This window comes from Castor canadensis, chromosome 6 (assembly GCF_047511655.1).
Source record: "Castor canadensis chromosome 6, mCasCan1.hap1v2, whole genome shotgun sequence".
NCBI classification, from domain to species: domain Eukaryota; kingdom Metazoa; phylum Chordata; class Mammalia; order Rodentia; family Castoridae; genus Castor; species Castor canadensis.
Genome location: NC_133391.1, coordinates 80082167 through 80104143, shown reverse-complemented (window position 1 = coordinate 80104143; position 21977 = coordinate 80082167). Strand labels below are relative to the sequence as shown.

Sequence of the window (21977 nt, the reverse complement as noted above, 5' to 3'; positions counted from 1 at the left end):
CAGTGTGATATGTTATCTGAAAAATAATTCATTTCCTAGGTTATTAGTTTCTTTGTTTCTTCATTTATTCTTTCAGTAATATTTCCTGAACAATTCCTTGTGCTCTACACTAGGAAGATAGCAAGATAGAAAAGGGATCTTATTCCTTTTAGTACTGTCATATCAACAGGAAACAGGTAGCTAAACAATACAAAATTGCAAATTCAGATGGGTGCTATGAAGAAGGGGAATCTAAAAGGACTTTAAATGATCTGAGAGGGATTTTGGAATTTTTATCAGTATGAATATATGTTCAATTGCAAGTAACAGAATAATGACTAACAGTAATTTTTTACAAAATAAAAAATTAATTACTTCTTAAACAAAGTCTACAAGTAGATGGTTCTAGAATCACCATAGTGAGCTAAACTGTAAGATAAAGGACCCAGCCAGCCTCCTTCTGTTTTTCCCCTCTATTATCCTCTACAACCTGTTGGCTTTTTGTCTTTGTGCTTCTCACCTCCTTGGTCCCAAGCATCTGCTCCAAAATAAATGCAATCAAGGCAGGAAGAAGTGAGCAAGGTCTTCTAACTATCTTTCTTCTCATAAGCATAAAATCCTTCCCAGAAGCTTCCTAACAAATATCTCTTTATGTCTCATCAGTCACAATTGGGTCACATGCCCATCTCTAAATCCATCCCCATCTGCAGAGAATGGGATTACCATGCTTGGTTTAGATTATTCATGGCTCATTTCATAGCACCAGGGGAGGGAACTCTTTCCCTGAACAGGCTGAACTCACAACATCAAGGTTCTTTAAAATAGATGAAAAAGGAGGGATGGTTTAGTAGATAACAGTAGAAGTAAGAATCCCAGGACTGGCTCATCAACTTAATGAGAGAGTGAAGGGACAGCAAGACTCAAATATCATTCAAAACTTTCAAGCTTGGGTAACTACAACAATCAGAGTGCTAAGAATAGATAAAAAGAGAATACAGGAAAAATCTAGTTTGTAAGACAGATAATAATAAGTTCAACTTTCTCCTCTTTGAATCTGAGGTACAATCACACAGTCTAATAGAAATGTAGGATAAGACCTCAAGAGAAAGGCAGGATTTAAATTGTAGCCATTGGTAGGATTCAAAACCATAGAAACAGATAGGATCATTAGGGAAGAAAAGAGGGGAGAACAAAGCTCAAAGAATCTTGGTGAGTAGCTACAATTAAAGATAATAAGAAGCTGGGTACTGGTGACTCATGCCTATATTCCTAGCTACTTGGGAGGCAGAGATCAGGAGCATTGAGGTTCAAGGCCAACCTGGGCAAATACTTTGTGAGACCCTATTTCAAAAATGCCCACTGGGCAGGGTGGGAGAGAAATGCCTTCCTGGGCTGGGGGGAATGTTGCTCATTAGTTTGGTGAATTGCAGCTTTCTTGTGCCCTTGGTGAGCTTGGAAGTTTGAGTGGGGAATTGGGCACACCCAAACTATGTGTGCAGGGCTCAGCAATGCACTATCAGAGCTGTAGCCTGGGGGGGAAAAAAATGCCCAACAGAGAAAAGGGCTGGCAGGGTGGCTCAAGTGGGAGAGTGCCTGCCTAGCAAATGAGGCCCTGAGTTCAAGGAAAAGGAGGGCTTAAGATGTAGTTTGGTGGGAGAGCACTTGCCTTGCATGCATGCTGGGTTGGATCCCCAACACAGGAAAATGGGGGAGGGGGGAGGGGGAAGGAGGGGAGGAGGGAGGAAAGGAGGAAGAGAGAGAGAGAGAGAGAAAGAGAGAGAGAGAGAGAGAGAGATTACAGACATCCCAAACCAAGAAACTACAATGACACAGTATCCAAGAAGAGAAAGTACTGATCAACATTGTTGATTGCTACTGAGATGTCAATGATGTCAAAATACTCTTGACAATTTTCAGGGATAAAGGGGACAGAAATCAGAAAATAGGAATAGTGTTTTTGAATATTTTAGCATAATGGGCATGTACACTATTTATATCCCTTTTTATCTATTCTTTCAAGAAATCTTCAAATGAAGGGATGGAAAATATAAGTTGGTAGGTTAAAGGTGATGAATAAGTTAGTGGTAGGAAAATCAGTCAATTAGTAGCTTGAGTACACCATGAACTAAAAGGAAATTGCCTAGAGAGGAGGAGTAAGGAACACTGACAGTGACCTTGAGGCTGGAGGCCTCAAGGACAACAAATATGTTCAACATGAGACATGAAGATGTAAATAGGTACTGGTGGCAGCTAGATAATATGAAATGTTGGAAAAAATGGGAAACCAATTTCAAGGTATCTAATAGATGACAGAAGTACACAAGGGAACTGAGAATGTTGGTCCCCAATGAGCCCACAAAAAGCCATCAGCAAAGAGAAGACAGAAGATGGAGATGAGCACTGAAATTCAGTGAAAGTTACAGGAAAGAAACCTGCAAATTGAAGGTTAGCACTCAGAGATGGAACATGGTGATATGAGTCTGGCCAAATGGTTAAACACTGGTAAAACCTCAGTGGGAAGAACACAACTGAGAGAATTAGAGTCAGCAGAATAGGGCTGTGTTGTGCAGGGACACATTCATTTTATTAAGGGATTAGTATATAAATCCAGAATCTGCTAAGGAAAGAGAAGTTAGAACAGGATTTTGTTTCAGAGATCCATCATTATGGAACATAATCTTTCCATGACTGATGGCATGTGTACATTCCTTTTTGTACTGGGTTAAGTTCCATGCCATCCTGCACATTGTACAGTTCAAATAAAAGCGTAATGCAAGAGGGATTCCAAGATGGCGGCTAGAGGGAGGAAGCAGAAAGCGTGCCTCCTAAAGTAAAAACTTGGAGAGACGCTGGATATACACCGAGAAGAGGCAAAACCACCGAGAAGAGGCAAAACTTTGACCCCTCCACACTTCCAGCCTGCGCAGCGCATCTCCACTTCACATTAAACGGAGAAACCAGGAGGGCCCCCCCCCCCACCGGGGCCGCCTCCAGACGCTGGCGCCCAGATGGCTTGGGAAGACGCGGACCACAAGGTAAGCTAAGCGGTATGTGGTACTCCCAGAGACAACCCTGGGCCAAATCAGCATAGGCCCCTGAGCTTCCTATTATTGGGGGTGGGGGGGAGAGGGAGGGGGCGGAGTGGGTGGTAAGGGAGGGAGTGGGGGCAGGGGGGAGAAATGACCCAAGCATTATATGCACGTATGAATAATAATAAAAAAAAATTTAAAAAAGAAAGCAACTGAGGCCAATAGGAGAAGGGGACCAGGAACTAGAGAAAAGGTTAGATCAAGAATTAACCTAGAAGGTAACACCCACGCACAGGAAGTTAATGTGAGTCAACTCCCTGTATAGCTATCCTTATCTCAACTAGCAAAAACCCTTGTTCCTTCCTATTATTGTTTATACTCTCTCTTCAACAAAATTAGAGATAAGGGCAAAATAGTTTCTGCCTTGTATTAAGGGGGTTGGGGGTAGAGGGAGTGGGTGGGGTGGGTGGTAAGGGAGGGGGTGGGGGCAGGGGGAAGAAATGACCCAAGCATTGTATGCACATATGAATAATTTAAAAATAAAAATAAAAATAAAAATAAAATAAATAAATAAAATTCAGGACTAACATAAAAAAAGCATTATGCAAATATTTGCAAGCCCATGTAAATGCATAATAATCCATACACATACAGATGTGAATGTGGATTCTTAAAGACAGCAATAAGAAACCAAAAGTGACTGAGGCAGAGACATGAGACTGGTCAAAACCAACACTCCCTGGGGAAAGGCATACTAGTTTCTTGATAGTTTAATTCTTGACAGTTAAATGGTAAAGGCTATATACAGGGAGATGACAGAAAAGCAAAAGCAAGCAGGCAATCAGTTTGTTGAGAAGTAAAACCAAACCAGATTACAGAAAGCTGTATGGCCTTTGAAATTCATGAGGTCTTTCTGAGACTTCTCTTATACAGAAACACAAAGGACTTGTCTGAGACTCTCAGCAAGTCATATAGACAAGACACACACAGGTTCCATCATGATATGAAATCAGGTCACAGAAAGAGTAATGAAAATAATTTACTTGAAGAATTAAAAAGGTTTTAAAAAAGAATGAAGCCAGAAAAAGCAAATCTGCTAAAAGCATCTGCACACCTATCCCTACAGATCTCCTTACACAAAAGTTTCATCTGTACAAGGGTTTAAAAAAAAACAACAGAAAATGAATATGTGCACCCATAATTGGGTGTGAATATTTAAATAAAAAACAAACTTTATTTCAGTGGCCATGTCAGTTACATTCATCTTACATCATCATGTTATCTTTCTCTTTCTTGATCTTGGAGTAATTGTTTCACATTTAACTCAAGGAAGAGATCTTTTCATCCACAAAAATGTGCATGGAAGAAGCCTTATTAAGCAATTAACCTGAGCAAATAGACACCCTTACCAAGTGGCAAGATTAGCATCAAGAGATTCAGTATAACATAAACACCTAAACAGAAGAGAAAATGAGAAGGAAAAGGTTTGTATTATACTACAGAAAGTATTCTACACTTTCCTTACAGGAGAAATTAGTTAAAAAAAAGACACATCATGATGAGGGTGATGGTGATGTTGATAACACCTTATATAAAATTGTATTGTGTAAAATATACAATATAAGCATTATATATTTTGTTATTTGATATTCGACCTTATAAAATGAACAAGACCCCTTTTATTGTTCCCAGTTAATAAATAAAAGGTGAGGTTATTATTGTTCCCAGTTAATAAACAAAAGGTAAGGCTTAGAAAGATTGTCTATGGGCACAAAGAAGAGTTCATGATTCCAGGTGCTATCTGTTGAATGCTCTTTTGACAAAGTGTTTATCCAGTCATTGTGTATGCACACGTGTGGCATGTAGGTACACACCCGTATGCTAAGAACAATTAGAGAGGTGCAGAGACAATACTTAGGACATCAAAAGTAAATAATGCACATTTACAACACTGAAACCTGCCTCTCTCCATAGAAACAGTCTTACTTGCACCATACTCCTCTTTGTGTAAAACACTTGACATTTTCATAATGGTTGGGAGCCTGCTGTTGGCTTTGAAAAGCTCTGGAGCCATACTATGCTGTCACCATAACAGCTCTCCAGTGACCTATCAAAAACTCAGCTAGTAAAACATGAATGTGGTTGAGGCGCTCACTAAATATAAGCGAATATAGTAATCTTAACCTGGCAGAGACCACTATGGGAAGGGAACTAGGAAGTCGTGAAGAAGTCTGATAGAGAGGAACCAATATGGGTTGGAATATACATGTGCATGGAAGCAACACTAGGAATCTCTGTACAGCTATCTTTATCTCAAACTAGCAAAAATGCTATGTTTTTCTTATTATATCTTATGTTTTCTCTTCAACAAAATCAGAGAACAAGGTTCTGCCCAGAAGTACAGGGTGGGGGGTGGTATGCGTGGGTGGCCCAAATAATGTATACACATGTAAGTAAATGTAAAAAAAGATTAAAAAAAAAAAACAACTCAGCTAGAACATTTTGAATACAGCAGTTTGCTTACCACCAAAAATTTAAGTTGAAGTATTTTATATTTATCTCTAAATTTTAGTGATGCATAAGTGTTAACATGGTATTATGCTGATATGATCATGGAGAAGTCCTAATACCACATATTGGCACAGCCTCTAGGTGAGTTATGGTTTGCTAAAAGCAGATCTAATATGTGCTTCTTAACTAAAATGTAATACTAGAGTTTCTACCATGAATGTGTAGGAGAACCTGCTCATACTTATGGTAAAAAGAAAGTATTTGGGAGTAAGGCAAAGATTTAAAAAAAAGAAAGAAAAGAAAAGGTTAATGTTTGATTTAGTTCATTTCTGACTTGAAAAGAAAGGCAAGACTTAGTACTTAAGTCTCTAAAACCTTATGAGGAAAAGACCTTGGACTTCTCTAGGCAGAAACCACAGCTAACAATGACAAACTTACAGATTCTCCACCTTTCCAGTGGCTGCACAGGATTAGATTCCCGTGGGCTTTCTGGAAAACTCTGACTTAGGGAGATGAGACCAAGGAGATGGAAGTGCCTGGAAGTCATCCCATAATACAACCACAGGACAACTAGGGCCTGAAGATCTAAATAGAAATAATAAGGAAAACAAAAGCCTGTACTGCTCTTAGCCTCTCCTCATGGAACAATTTTGAAGGCCTACCCAACTCTGCCCTTCATTTTACTATGAAAAGACGCTGACCTCTTAGCATAAGAAGGCATTCGATTGAGATGCTGATTAAGTCAACATGAGCATGGTAAAAAGCAAAGAAAAACTCAAACTTTACAAGGGTAAATATATTCACAATAGTCCTCCTGCAACATCACAAACCCTACATCTATGCAAGGCAACCTGAGTAGCCACCACACAGCTCTTTGAAGCCAGAATCAGAGCATCTGTAACTGTTTTCAAGGTACAAGAGGTTCTAGGAGCAGATTTTTTTAAATGGGAAGAACTGTAGCACTCCAGTGGACGAAACTACAGCATGAAAATATCCTGACCTTGGATGAGCACGTATCTTTCTGAATCCATTCTTTCAAGATACTGTCTCCCCTTTTCTCTTTCCTAATCAGTTTTCTAGCACAAGCCAGACTAATTGAAATTCTAAAGAAATCTCAACCTGAGAGTGCCAATAACCTGACTTCTTGTCATATTTCCCTCCTCACAAGGTTTTCCTTGAGGTTCGTCATTTATTCTCTAGATGTAGCATTATTGCCAAAACGGTCAACTCTTGGAGTTTATTTCTCTCCATCACTTACTACCTATTGTTGGTCTAGCTTTTTATTAGCTTTCACTAAGACAGAGAATGTGACCTCAGGATCTTTTATTAGATGTTGATATTTATAAGACGGAGGGAACAAAGAGTCATAGATAGGGATAACATGGGTGAAAATATCTGTCTATTTGGAATAAAGACAGAATCAAATTCTAGTTTCACACTGATATTTCACTGAAATATTGAGTAGAGATGTGTACAAGTGGAAGTGAAACCTTCTTCCACGCCAACTAGGCCACACAATCCTGGCCAATGGGAATTCACCCATGCTGCTCACCTGGAAAAGGCAGCACCTAGCACGAATGCAGAATATTCCTTCACCAGAGGTTCTGTGCTGTTCAGTCCGTTGATCACCACTTGAAGGCCACCGAAGGAGAGCAGGTCCTGCGCATTATCCATCTGCAACAAAGGTACTGCTTAGCACAGGACAGCTGACAAGGAAGGAAGAGCTCTTCTAGTGGCCTTCCTTTTGCTGACTATCCAAAAACAAATTTGAAAGCCAAGTGATCTAACTAAAAAAGGTTATGTATAAACACACTAAATTTGAAAGTAATGTTAAATTTGAGAACTTCTAATTTGTTAATACAATTTATGAATACCCTGCATGGTAATCAGTGGAAACGGCACCTAACTATTGCTCATGCCAAACATGTCTTGGAAGATTCTAATACCATGAGTCACAAAGCTTACTCCAAACACGCAACCTGTTAGCACAAAAGATCTGGCATCATAAGCACCACTAAATGGTGCCATGTTTCCTGTTGATGTCAAAACCAATGGGGGCAGTGGAGGCAAAAGACATTTATTTTAAAAGCTGATCTTTAATTAGAAGCCAGGACTATAAAATAAGCCCTGTTGAAGGGGAGGTAGAGTGGGGACGAGAGGGCTACAAGAGAATAAGAAAAGGGATAACAATATTACCCTTCTTTGCGAAGGTTGACTGAATCTGAGGACATTCACAATAAAATCTGCACGAAAGTCACTCTCCCAAAGACTTTAGACTTTAGTCTTTGTTACTGGCTACTGGCTACAGACAAAACATGTCTGTCATCATAAAATTCATAAACTGAGTGACTTTAATAAATTTAAATAATGAATCTAAGTGATTATAAAAAGATCGCATTACAATAAAATCAAAACTAAATCATTACACTGACTTAAGTTTGGTTTTGCTTTTGTTTTTTGGCAGTACTGGGGATTTGAACTCAGGTCTCAACACTTGCTAGGCATGACCCCGGTCCTAGATGCATTAGTTATTTTTCAAAGTGTCTCATATTTTTGGCTAGGCTGGCCTCCTACATTACTGGAATTATGAGCACGCTCAGCTTGTTCTTTGAAATAGGGTCTCAATAACTTTTTTGCCCAGGCTGCCCTCTACCTCCCAAGTAGCTGGGATTACAAGTATAAGCCACCATGCCTGGCTCAGTTTTTGTTTTTGAGACAGTCTTGCTATGTAGCCTAGGCTGATCTCAAATTCGTGATCTTCCTGCCTCTGCCACCCAAGTGCTGGGATTATGGGCATGTCCACTAAATCCTGGCATGGTACTCTGATTTCTCTCTTGGGTTTTTTGTTTTGTTTTGTTGTTTGGAGGTACTAGGGTTTAAACTCAGGGCTTCATACTTGCTAGGCAGGCCCTCTACCAGTTGAGTTACACCTCCAGCCCTTATAGTACTGAATTCTTACACATCTCTAGTTTGACTTGTAATGGACATGTGATTTTTGTGACATTTTGACTATTATTTTAAAATAAATTATCATTTTTCCTATTAAATTGCTAAATCCTACATTTACATTATATGTGAAAAAAATCAGAATTAATCTCCTCTTTCTCTCTCTGTCTCTCTCCCTCCCTATCTACCTATCTGTCTGTCTGTCTATCTATCTCCCTATCTCCCTACCCCACCCACCCCACACACCCCACTCCAAGGCTGTCTCTTGTCCACATGCTGATCCAATCATCAGGAAAACTTAGGAAGCCAAAGTCCAATACCAGTGTGACAGCTATCTACTTTTCCCCCCCAAGAACTACAGAGCCATTTCCTACCTAACTGTGCCTTTGCCTCAGACTTCAAACTGGAAGTAGATTCTAACAGAAAAATCAAGTGTGAAGCACAGTATCTGGCTTAGCCCATGTTTTTGTTGGTCCTATCCTATTTTTATCACTTGGAAGATAATTTTTATACACTTTGATAGAATCTCTACAAGAGCAGGGGTTTTTGAATGTTCATCTACTGTTGTAGTTCCAATGACTAGACTACTGCTGAGCATACAGTTAGGTACTCAATAAATAAATCATTGCACTGATGAATATGTATTTGATCAGGAAAAATTATTCCTAAAATAAAATGCCACTGTGAATTTTTAAAAAAGCAATCTGTGATATCTATGCTAACAAAAGAAGATGGGCTTCTGGTACTGCAGACCTGAAAAAAATACCAATTGAAGCTGTGAAGTAAGCATGAATTCTGGTCTACCACATGGCCTCAGGCCAGGGTAAGGATTTGTTGGGGTACTTTAACTTGCAGCCCACCTAGCCTAAAAATCAGCTATAACTGGCATGACCCTTGGGTAACCTCGTGAAGAGGAAGATAGCCTTGAAACAGGGTTGTAAAACATGGTAAACTGTCAGTTAAAACCTGTAACCTCGGACAAAGCTGTGAGGAATTGCCCATTAGAGCCATGCAAAAGTTTGGGACCAAGATAAAAGGCACCATGCAGAGATAAGCACCCATTCCTGCCTTTGTCTCTACTTGTAAATAAACTTTCCAAAACAGGACTCCCCTGCTGTTCTTATCTAAACCTTAGGTTTCTATTCCACTACTAGCCCCTAATTTATGGGAGAACACATTCCTTGTAACCTGATAAGTAAACCTCTGGTGTTTCTCCAGTTCCCAATAAATAATCTTACCCCACCACCAGGATGTGGGCAGTGTCAGGAAAATGTGACCCCAGGGGCATGAGGAATTCCTATGTGACAATGATTGATGCTTTAAAGAGTGTAAGACCTGCTTAAACTTTGCATTCAGGGTCCTTGTTGAAACCTGCTGTCAGGAGGATGCTTGGACCCTAGCTAGCTAGAAAATAAACCTCGCCTTGTGACTTCCTTTGTCTCGAGTGTCCTTTGTCCTCTCAGAAGGTGGCCGGCCTCGTACCCTAACAGATTTTTCTGCCCCAATCTGTCCTCATGAGGAATGACTATTGAGCCACAGCTCAGCTTACTAGGGAGACTCAAAATTAGTGCTTTGCTAACAATAAACTCCCTCCCTCCCTCTCTCCCTTCTTTCCTTCCTTCCATCCTTCCATGCTCTGATTTAAAATATATGAATTTGTTGCCTATCCTTTGATCCTCTTTACTCTAGGTTTTCCAGATACAAGACCATGACTCAGAATCTTGTTATCCCATATCTGTGATGGCCACTATTTCAAAGCTGGTATAACTTCTTGGCAAAGCAGCTACTACCCTATCAGTCCCAAATCAACACAGTTATCTCAATTACCACAATAATAATTCAGTGTGATATAAGAGCTGATATTTACATATGCACTTTAGCCTTGTAAGGTGTTCTCTCATTTTTTATTTCACTGGCAGTGAGAAAGAAAAGCCATTCTGACTCACTGCACACCAAAAGCTGGGTTCTCCCCAGAGTTACACAGGATATGGCATGACTAGAGCCCAGGTACAGAGCTCTTCTTTTGGATCTGAAGTCAGAACTTTTCTCAGGTTCCTTTAGGATGGGGTGGGGCAGGTGGAGATGAATATAGATAAAGAATGCATTAGGAAAGGGATGAAGGGAACTATACCAACATTTGGGAAGAAAGAAATGAACCAAAACACTGACAAAACAATGAGAGAATAAGAAAGAAATTAGAGGGAGAAATGGAGGTAAATAATTGAAGAGTCATGTGAGGGAAGGCAAATATACTACCCCAAAGCAGATCAGGTAGACATAGGACATTTCTCATAAATAACTCACAATCTGTTTTCCACACACAAGATTTTGCTTTTCACATACCCTGCCTTAATAATTAAAATCTGGCTGTGAGGAATCCTTAGGCAGACCCAGTTCAGGTCCTTGAAGTCCACGATTCCAGTGAGTCTAGAATGGGAATGAACTGAGAAGTTCTTTGCTAGAAAAGTCCTATCTTCCTCAAAGCTAACATCACATAACCCAACTAATTGAGCTGAATGGTGTGTTCTGGAATCTTCCTATGAAATAGCAACTTATCACTGCTATATGGCAGCCTGATAGACCAGCCCAAGCCAAGGACCTTAGACTTCTAATCAAAATGCCGACAGCCTGAACATTTATGACCTTCCTGCCAACAGAACTAGTTGGGCCTTGACCAGCGGAATGGTTCCCACAATGACCTCAGGCTGAGTTGGTGATATCCAAAACACTGTTTACCCTTCCCAGTGACCTGTGAAAACAGAATGGGACATCACCCTAGGTATGACACTACCAGGTAAACAGAAAACCTGATGCACAGATGACACACACAGGAATTTCAGATGCTCAAGGTTCTTGAGCCTGCTCTGAGAATGAAAGCACAGACTCTAACAGCAGAGGTCGGAAAGATTTTATTTGCAGAGAATTTAGTTGGAGAAAAGAGAAGAGAAAGACTGCATATTGGAGAATGCAGGGGGACCCAGAAACCGGTGATCCCCTGGGTCAGGGTGGGGAGTGGGTTTTATAGCCTAGTTTGCATTGCCTGAGGGTGGAGATGCCTTTCGAATGCAAACAGGCATTTCCTAGGGAGGAGAAGTGTCTCCTTGACCACTTATCACCCTTTTGGGACTTCCCGCAGTCTGTCCTTCATTCCTTCAGACCTGCAAGGCGCAGGGGGTGGGGTGGGGGGGGGTTGCTTTGTTGGGTCACTGCTAACCCAAGCCTCCTGTGTACTCATTCCTGTATGTATGATAAGCCTCTAGTCATTTTGGTCTTTCATGTACAACTAAAGCAAAAGCCTTCAGAAACTTCATACCTAAAGATGCATCCAAGTATGTTAGGATGAAAAAAACAAAAAATAAAAGCTGTCAACATCAGAAGACTGAGCTGGCCAAAAACCCTTAGGAACCTTAATCCTTTAAATACGGCTAATGGAAAAGCAGTGGGGAGTTTTGTTTTTACCCTAAAGACTGAAAAGGGGAAAGAGAACCCAAGTTTATTTTTTCTCTAAGAGGATCATAGCCCTATTTGAGGCCTGAGAAAGAATTATGAGCAGAGAAAGAAGATGAAGAAGCTGCCCCATAATTCCTGCAGATACAGTGCACACTCATGTTCTTTCACCACAGAAGTTGACAAAATTCTAAACAAAGAAAAAGTGTCTTTTAGCCTAGTTTACAGAGAACAAGGAAGCTCTCATGTGTGGACAGGACACTGAGGATCTATGCCTGGATAAGGATCTCAAAGAAGCCTTTGATTATGATTACACAACCTCCTGGGCCACCATTGCCCATAGTCTGGATTACCTCAATAACCTCCTACCTGGTCTCTGCTTCTACCCAGGCCCCCTGCCTCCACTGTAATTCTCAACACAGCAGCTGGAGAGGTCTTTTTAAAAGTAATCAGATCCTGTCGTTCTTCTGCTCAATGTCCTCTTATTCCACTCTTGTCCATGACTTATGAGGCCTCCATATTCTTCCTCTCATTATCTGTGAGCTTCATCTGCTTCTTTTCTTCCCTTTCTCCCAGCTCCAGCTATACTGATTTCCTTATAATTCCTCAAACATACTAGGCATGCTCCTACCTCAGGAATTCTATACTTGCTGTTCCCTCTACCTGAGATGCTCCTTCTCAACACTACCAGCTCCTACCCTGCTTCTCCTTTTTATTTTTCCATAGTATATATCACTTTTCAAACATATTGTTTACAATTTACTTCTTTGGCATGTTTGTCTCTTTGCCTCTGCTAAAAGGTTAAGTGCCAATTTTGTATACAGATGTATCTCAGTTGCCTGGAACTTAGCAGGCACTCAATAAATTCATTTACTGAATAAATGAATGGATTCATCAACTCCTCCTTACCTCTACCTATTCCCTTTGAGCTTCATTCAAAAAGATACCAGTTTTCTGTGAGAAGACTGGCCAAAAAGTTTTAAACCTCAGACTGTAAGGGTCAGACAGATCTTATTGCAAATCCTAGCTCTACACTTATTAGCTGGGTGATTTTGAACAATCAGATAAACTCTCTGTGCTTTGTTTTCCTCAGTTAAAAAATGTGATTGGCTAGGCATGGTGGCTCTTTCCTATAGTCCCACCTATCCAGGAGCCTGAGACAGAAGGATTCCCTGAGCCCAGAAATTTAAAAACAGCCTGAGCAACATAGTGAGCCCCCATCCCAAACACATACATACACACACACATACAAACACACACACACAGGTTTAAGGTAGCTATGGAAGTTAATGAATTAATACATACAAAGCAATGTCTTTGTATGTATACCAAGCAATGCTGGTATACAGTAGTGCTCAATAAATACTAGCTATTAGAAACCCTATCAGTTACTTTTCTACTTTGTACTAGCAAATGGTTCTTAGGATTAAGGCTAAAAATCACAAAGAGCATAATATTCCCAATCTTACCTTTCTGATTTCCCAGCTTCCATTTTATCTATGCTACCTTCCCCCTGGCCACTGTGCTCCAGTCATTCTAATCTTCCCTAGGCCCTCAACCTCACCAAGCTCTTCTCTTCCCCAGAATCTTTGCTCATGTTGTTTACTCTGCTGGGAATGCTCTAATTCAAGGACTGGCAAACTTTTTCTAAAGGGCCTGACAGTAAATACTTCTGATTTAGCGAGCCATACGGTTTCTGATATCACTACTCAACTCTGCCACTGTAGCATGAAAACAGTCATAAATAATATATCAACAAATAGGGGTAGCTGTGTCTCAATAAAACTTTATTTGCAAATATCAGTATTATGCCAGATGTAGCCAATGGATTATAGCTGTCATCTTGTTTTAGTTTCTCCTTTTTACCTAGCCAACTCCCAATCCTCCTTGAACATTCAGTCTGAATGGCACATCCTCTGAGAAGCCATCCTTTATTCCCCCCTGACTAGGTTCTAAGTTCCCCTATGATATACTCCTATATTGCGTTCAGAAGCCCTATCTCGATCTTAAACTATCTCATCATTTAATTGTTAATTTATTCAATTGTTCATTATTTAATTGTTTCCCCTTCGAGACTATAAACTACATGGGACAGAGACTATGGCTATTTTGTCTCTTCAGTATACTCAGTGTTGAAAAAATAAAGGAGGTAACAGTGTAAATGAAAAAGAGGTTGGCTCTGACCTCTAATAATATATCTAATCACAACAGACATTGGCCTAGATTGGAAACAGTCCATGCCTTGGCAGAGAAGATGCTGATGCTGTTTTCTCAGGGTTTAGGGTAGGGGGCTATTTTTGGAGCTGCTAATTAAAATTCAGACTGATGGACAAAGTAATACAATACCTGATGGACATAATACTCAAGATCAAAGAGTGCAGCAATCTTCTCTTCTAGGCTGGAGCTGGAACTGTTGAATTTGTTGATCAACCGTACCATGATTTGCATGTCAGTCTCAATGACAACATTCAGCTCATCAAATTCCTTCTTTAGCTCCTCAATGGGACGGAAGAGTTGCTTTACCTCAGCCTGCCTTGCCTAAGGAAAGCAGCAAAGAAGTGATTAATTGATTACAGAAATCTCCCCAAAACTTCTGTGGTTTACCATGGATACTCATCCTTATAGAACTGCTGTTCCAAGACTCACAATGTTCACTAATCTACACTATCAAAAATCCTGATACCTTCTAAGATGTCTAGGGTAAAGAGAGCTCAGAGTCTACTGATAGGTTTCTGCTCTAGAAACACACTCAAGATTTTCCCAGGTTCATTTGAGTCTGACTTCCACTGTTCAGGAAAAAGGAAAAGTCTTGTTGCAATTGATGAGGTCAGAGAAAGCAACACAAGCTTACTGTCAACCCCAAATCTCACATAAGATGGCTTAGGTCTAAACAACCTTAAATCTCACATGAGATGGGTTAGGTCTAAAATAAAATAATCTATACCATGGTTCTCTACCTTCCAAATCAGAGAATAGCTTGGCCTTGCACTACCCAACCCAGCAACATTTTAGGGAAACCCAGATATAGGAAAGTGTGGGTAAGAGCTGTCAGAGCAGGAGCAATTTGCTGATGAAAATTAAATCACTGTCATTACTGTCAATCTAACCACAGGTGTACAATTTGTTCAACTGTTTGAAGTGGCTAAATTACTGTATGTACTATACTCAAATCTCAAACAATTTTATCTCAATCCCTCCCCACCCCCACATATATATAAAGATTTTTAAAATGAAGTTATGTTGGAGGTGAATAAAAGACTTTAATTGGGTACTTTACATATATGATACTCGTATTTTCTTTCCAATTTTAGTGGACAGTGCTTAAAAGAGTCTGAAAGGTTACAGTGGTTTATGTATCTATCCTCTAAGAAAAACTAAAAGGCAAGAATACTTATAAAAAGCAGGATGATGAGCAGCTGTCAGCTCCAAATGGATTACTCTCCCCATTATAAACATTCCATAGAAACACCAACCAAAGACATGAATCAGCCTCTTTTAAAAGACTATTTTAGCATAGCAATCACATTTATGGGGCACCACGACCTGATTTTTGGGGCTGGAACAATGTGAATAGGTCTCCCTAAACTCAGCTAGAGAACTATGAATGGTGGCCAAAGCCAGGCAAAGAGGTCTAGAAGGCTAAAGCTATGGGACACAGGCAAGTGAGCACGGTAGGATACTTGGCTTCACAAAGATGATGGTTCCTGGCCCTGAAAAAGGCCTTTAAAAACAAAAAACAAAAGAAGAAGGGAGGGGAGAGAGAGAGAGAGAGAGAGGGAGGGAGGGAGGGGAAGAGGGAGAGGGAGGGGGAAGAGAGAGGAAGGGAAAGGGAGAGGGAAGGAAGGAAGGAAGGGAGGGAGGGAGAGAAAATTTTTATTAGAAGTAATTATAAACTCACAGGAAATTACAAAAATAGTAGAAAACATCATACACGCTTTATCCACCCTTTATCCAGCTTCCCCCAATAGTAACATGTTTCATAATGACAGTACAATGTAAAAATCAAGAAAGGACACACTATAATACTATTAACTAATCTATAGGCCTTAAATTTCACCACCTTTTACATGTACTCATTTGCATGTATGTGTAATCATTCTACACAGTTTAATCCAAGGTACAGATTTGTGTAGCTATAAGCATAGTCAAGCTGTGACATCATTCCACCACCACCAAGCACCTCCATTGTGTAACCTCTTTATAGCCATACCTTATCCTACTTCTCTATTTCCTCCCATCCCTGTGCCTGGGTAGTTACTAATTTTTTTTTTCCTGAAACTGTAACTGTATAAAGTATCAACTTTGCTGCTAGCTCCTGAATTCCAAAATCACTACATAATTTTTTAATGCCTTCCATAAGCAGTGACTGATCACATGATTTATTTCAAAGTCTGTCAGTGATGAGGTCACTTGGCATTTTTTATTCAGCTCATACACAGATGCAAAATATATAATAAACCCATGTAATAGCTCACAAAAATGAACAACTGAAAAAGAATTGGCCAGTAAAGGTGAAAGGGCAACAAAGGAAGGAAAGTGGTAACTTTATTAGTAAAATACAAATTGAACATACATGAAGTTAGAGTGGATCTGGGAATGTTGATACTGCTGCTGTTTAATAAACTAGACGTGCAGCCACAGGAGCTTAGAAAAGGCAAACTTCCAAACATGAATTAATAAAGTCATAGAAAAAATAAAGTGACACTGGCAAAAGATCTTCACATTACAGGGACTCTACAAAATTTTCTAACACTGAAATCATAACTGATAAAATTCTGGAAGCTGACCCATACTTAAAAAATAGCACGATAATTTCCCAAGACATAGAAAAGACGCTTGTTCCATGTCATGTTATACTATGAAAAAATAAGTACTGTTCAAACTACTCTTTGACAAAATTTTTTTAGAAAGAAATGAAAACTTTAATTCTCAATGTTCTAGAAGTGCTAGAAGTTTTAAATTACAGTGAATTAAATAAGTATTAGTATTGCTACTTTTTCATTTCTATATATATTTACAACTGATAGTAATGTAGTTTTTAATATTTGCCAAAAATTTTAAAGGTCATGGAGCAATCATAATTTTTCCATTGATTATTAAGTTTGCCTTGCAGAGTTTCAGCTTGTACAGTCATTTTTATAGTTCCATGTGAAAACACAAAGTAAGAACTGCTGCTATATGATTTCTGAACATTTTCTTCTGGTAGCTTCTCTGTCTGTTGACTTAATAGGCCTTTTCACAAAGCAAAGTTTCCTAATTTGGTGAAGTCCAATTTATCCACTTACCTTTTTTTTTCTTTTATTGTTTGAGCATTTTGTGTGTAATGTCTTTTTTTGCTTTTTGTTTTAATACAGAGGTCTCTGAACTCAGGGCCTTGAGTTTGCTAGGAAAGGGCTTCTGTCACTTAAGATACACCTTCAGCCCTTTTTGCTTTTGGCTATTTTTCAGACAGGGTATTGCTTTTTTGCCCAGCCATCCTGGGACTACATTCTTATGCCTCCCATGTAGTTGAGATCACAGGCATGGGCCATGATAGCCAACGTATTGATTGAGATGGGATCTTGCTAACATTTTTGCCTTGGGTGGCCTTGAATCTTGATCCCACTGATTTCCAACTCCCAAGTAGCTGGGAGTTAGCCATAGAGCCCGGCTCATGTCTTTATAGTGTAACTCTACCTGGTCCTACTTTCCAAATATTTTCTCTTATGCTTAGTTATTTTCAGTTTTACATTTTACATTTAAATCCATGATTCTGAATTAATTATTTTAATATAATGTGAGATTTAGATCTTGGTTCATTTATTTATTTGCTTAAGGATATCCACTGTTTATTGAAAAGACTATTGGTCTTCTGTTGAATTGGTTTTGCCTATCTATCAAAAATCAGCTGGGTAAGGCTATCAAATAATATAGGCAGTTACTACATTTATCCCTCCCAAATTCCTTTTTCTATGAACTGAGAACTAGGGGATTGTACTGAATCCCTTCATATACTGGAAACTGAGCCATGCACAGGGTCTTACTTTAAACAGCTCTCTTGGGAGCTTACTCTTTGAATCTCTCAAAGTCTTTGAGAATCCTCAATAAACATGGGAAGAGCTGGCAAAGTGGCTCAAGTGGTAGAATGCCTTCCTAGCACGCATAAGGCCCTGAGTTCAAACTCTAGTACCACCAAAAAAAAGTAAAAAAAGAAACATGGGAAATGCTAATGGAAATGTTGACGGATCATATCTTCTGTACAGAAATAGTAATAAGGCTATATGGAATTATTGAATTAATGGAATAGTTAAGTTTTTCATTCAAGACAAAATGAATTTTGAACATGCTGCTAGATATTGCTGCCAACAGTGTTCTTCTATGAGTGACTCAAACAGATGAAATTAAAAGGAGTGGGTTGAGGACATACTACATGGACCTAGATTGAGTTACCTAGATGAATTAGATTGAGCATGACAGCTTTATGATTATGGGAAAACAAACCCCTTCCCCATTCCAAAGATGCAGGCTATGGAGTGACCATAAAGTCTAGAAAAAAGATACTAGGTATTTTGTCATTGGTTACATCAATAAACCATTTGTTGAAAGACAAGAAAAAAAAATCAGCTGGGTGCACTGGGCTTTCTATTGTATTCCATGATGTGTTTTTTCTCTCCACCAAAATACACTGTCTTGATTACTACAGCCATAGAGTAAATATTAAAGTTAAAATAAGATGATTTCTCTCACCTCATTACTCTTTCCCAAAACTGTTTAGTTATTCTATTGCTTCATTTTTCTATATAAACTTAAGAATAAGCTTATCGCTATGTATAAAATGTTGCTTGGAAAGAAGTGACATTTTTACTATATTGAATCTTTCAATTTGTGAACATAGTATGCTCTCCATTGACTTAAATCTTCTTTGATTTACTTTCATCAATTCTTATAATTTTCAAGACTTACATCCTATGTGTTTTGTTGGATTTATTCCTAAATATTTCATTTAGGGAGGAACAGGTATACATGGTATTTTTTTATTTCAACTGGCACAAATTCATTATTATATAGAAATACTGTGACCTAGCTGAACTCACTGATTCTAAAAGATTGTTGGTTTTTTTTTGGAGGTTCTACACATAGATAATTTATGTCATCTGAACATAAAGAAAGTGTTTATTTTTTTCCTTTCCAATCTATGTGCCTTTTATTCTAACAAATTCTCTCTTTGCCTTACTTCACTGGCTAGACCTGTGTTGAATGAATTGCCTTGTTCCTCATCTCAGCGGTAAAGAGTGTTTCACTATTAAGCATGGGAGCTGAGGATGTAGTTCAGTGGCAGAGCATTTCCCTAGCATGCGCAAGGCCCTAGATTTGATTCTCAGCACTGCCAATAACAAACAAAACAAAAAGCATGATGTTGGATGTAGTGAGGTTTTTGTTGTTTTGTAGATGCTTTTTTAATCACGTTGAGCAGGGGTCTATGCTGAGGTTTCTGAGTTTCCATCATGAATGCGCATAAAGTTTTTGTCAAAGGCTCTTTGTATATGAATTGACATATAATGAGGTGATTTTTCTCCTTAAGCCTGCTGATATGGTGGTTATATTGATTGGGTTTTTGTTTGGTTGGTTGGGTTTCTTCTTCTTCTTTTTTTTCTTTTTTTTTTTTTCCATTCATGGTCTTGCTAATTTAGCCCATGCTGTCCTCAAAACTCAATTCCCCTGTTTGAGACTTCAGAGTGCTGGTATTACAGTTGTATACCTGATTTGTTGTTGTACATGGAACTAGTCTTATACTTGGTTGTAATGCATTATTGTTTTGTAAAGTGCTAGATTTTACTTGGTAATATCTTACTAATGATTTCTGCATCTATGTCATGAGGGATATCAGTCTACAGATTTCTTCTTGACTTTATCTGGTTTAAATACCAGTATAATACTGACCTAGTAAAGTTAAGTTAGAAAGTGTTCCTCTGGCTTCCATTTTCTGGAAGAGATTGTACAGAATTGATGCTAATTTTTTTTAATGTTTGGTAGATAATTCCAGGGAAATTTTATGAAACTAGAGATTTCTTTTTCAGAAGGTTTTCACTGCAAATCAAAACTCTTTAATGGTTACAGGACTATTCACATTATTTCATTGGGTAGCATATACTTTTAAATGAACTGTACTAAATCAAATAAGTTGTCAAATGTATATGTATATAGAAAGTTGATCTAGAATTCTCTTATTTTCCTTTTAATGTCTAGGATCTATGGTGAATTTTCCTGGTTTTATTCTTGACATTGGTAATTTGCATCTTATTACAGTTTTTCTTTGTCAGTCTTGTTAAAGGTTTGGCATCTTTTGGTTTCATTGGGTTTTTTCCTACTGTTTTGTTTTCAATTCCATTAATTTTTACTCTTTATTATTTCCTCCCTTTTGTTGCTTGCTTTGAGCTTATTTTGATCATCTTTCCTAGTTTCTTTTTTTTTTGGTAGGTTTGAACTCAGATCTCATCACTCACTAGGCAGGTGCTTTTCTACTTGAGCCACTCCACCAGCCCTTTTCCCCAGTTTCTTGAGGTAGGATATGACATCTTACTTTTTTTCTAACATAAGCATTTAATTTCCCTTCTAGTCTTAGTCATTGCTTATTGATTTTAATAGACTGTATTATTTTAAATTATTTTGCAGTGCTGGGGAATTGAACCCAGGGCCCTGTACATGCTAATTATATACTCTATAACTGAACTGAACTGTATGCCCAGCCCTGTTTCTGTGAGATAGGGTCTCTCTATGTGGCCCAGGCTAGCCTTGAGTTTTGTATACTGTCTCAGCCTTCATGCTGAGATTAGCATGACCTACCATGCTTGGCTGACAGATTGTATTTTTTTTTTTTTTTTGAGAGACTGGAGTTTGAATTCAGGGCTTCACAGGTTTCCAAATCAGGTACTCTACCATTTAAGCCACACTTCTAGTCCATTTTTGCTGATTTTTTAGATATGGGTCTTGTGAACTATTTTCCCAGTCTGAACTCAAACTGAGATTCCTTCCCCTCCCCAATCTCAATCTCCCAAGTAGATAGGATTAAAGGTGTGGGTTGCCAGCACCCACAGGGTCTCGAAAACTATTTGCTTGGGTTGGCTCCAAACTGTGATCCTCCTAATCTCTGCCTCCTGAATAGCTAGGGTTATAGGTATGAGCCACCAGCGACTGCTCATTGTACTTGAAAAATAAAATAAAATAAAAAGCCTTCTCTTGAGAGTTTCTCTTTAACACAAATGTTTGGAGATTTTTCTGCTATTTATTACTTGTTTTTACTTTGATTCTTTTATGTTCAGAGAACATATTCCCTAACTTCAATTCTTTTAATTTTGTTGAGATTTGTTTTATAGCCCAAGATATAATCTAACTTGGTGAATGTCCCATAGACATCTGAAAAGAATGAATATTATCTTTAGATGGAATGTTCTATAAATGTCAATTCAATCATTCTAGTTGATTGTATAATTTAGCTCTTTCATACCCTTGCTGATTTTCTTTCTATTAGGTTTAAGGAATACTGAGAAAGGAGAGCGCTTGCCTAACAAGTGTGAGACCCTGAGTTTAAACCCCAGTCTCCACCCCACCCCTAAAAAAATGGAATTCTGAAAAAGGGGTGTTGAAGTTCCCAAATATAATTGTGGATTTGTCTGTTTCTTCCTTTCAGTTCTGTCAGGTCTTGCTTCAGGTATATTGATATATAAATATAAATATAAAAGCTAGATACATACACATTTGAGATTGTAATATATTTTAATGGAGGCTTTTATCATTATGTAATCTTCTTTGTTGCTGATCATTTCCTTTACTCCGAAGTCAACTTTATCAGATGTTAATATAGCTACTGCAACTTTCTGAAAAACAATTAATGCTTGTATATTTTCCATTCTTTTACATTCTACCTATTCTACCTACCTTTTTTATCATGATATTTGAGTGGGTATCTTGTAGAAATCATGTATTTGGATCAATTTTTAAAAATTCATTATGATAATCTGGTTTAACTGGCATATATAGACTATTTACATTTTAATATAATTATTGTTATGATTGAGCTCAAGTCTG

General features: G+C 38.5%; 1 protein-coding gene across 4 annotated transcripts in view; it reads right to left on the bottom strand.

Moving 5' to 3' along the window:
- Nucleotides 1-21977, bottom strand: part of Sil1 (SIL1 nucleotide exchange factor) — a 269870-nt gene that overhangs the window by 73239 nt on the left and 174654 nt on the right. For 3 of the 4 annotated variants that reach the window (XR_012449049.1, XR_012449048.1, XM_074076917.1), the window contains 2 exons: nt 14259-14450; nt 7072-7193 (listed from right to left, as the gene is read on the bottom strand). Coding sequence is in view for 1 of the 4 variants with exons in the window: in XM_074076917.1 (XP_073933018.1) it covers nt 7072-7193; nt 14259-14450 (314 nt within the window). In the remaining 3 variants the exon portion in view is untranslated. The remainder of the gene's footprint in view (nt 1-7071; nt 7194-14258; nt 14451-21977) is intronic. The other variant, XR_012449050.1, reaches the window with a different exon arrangement.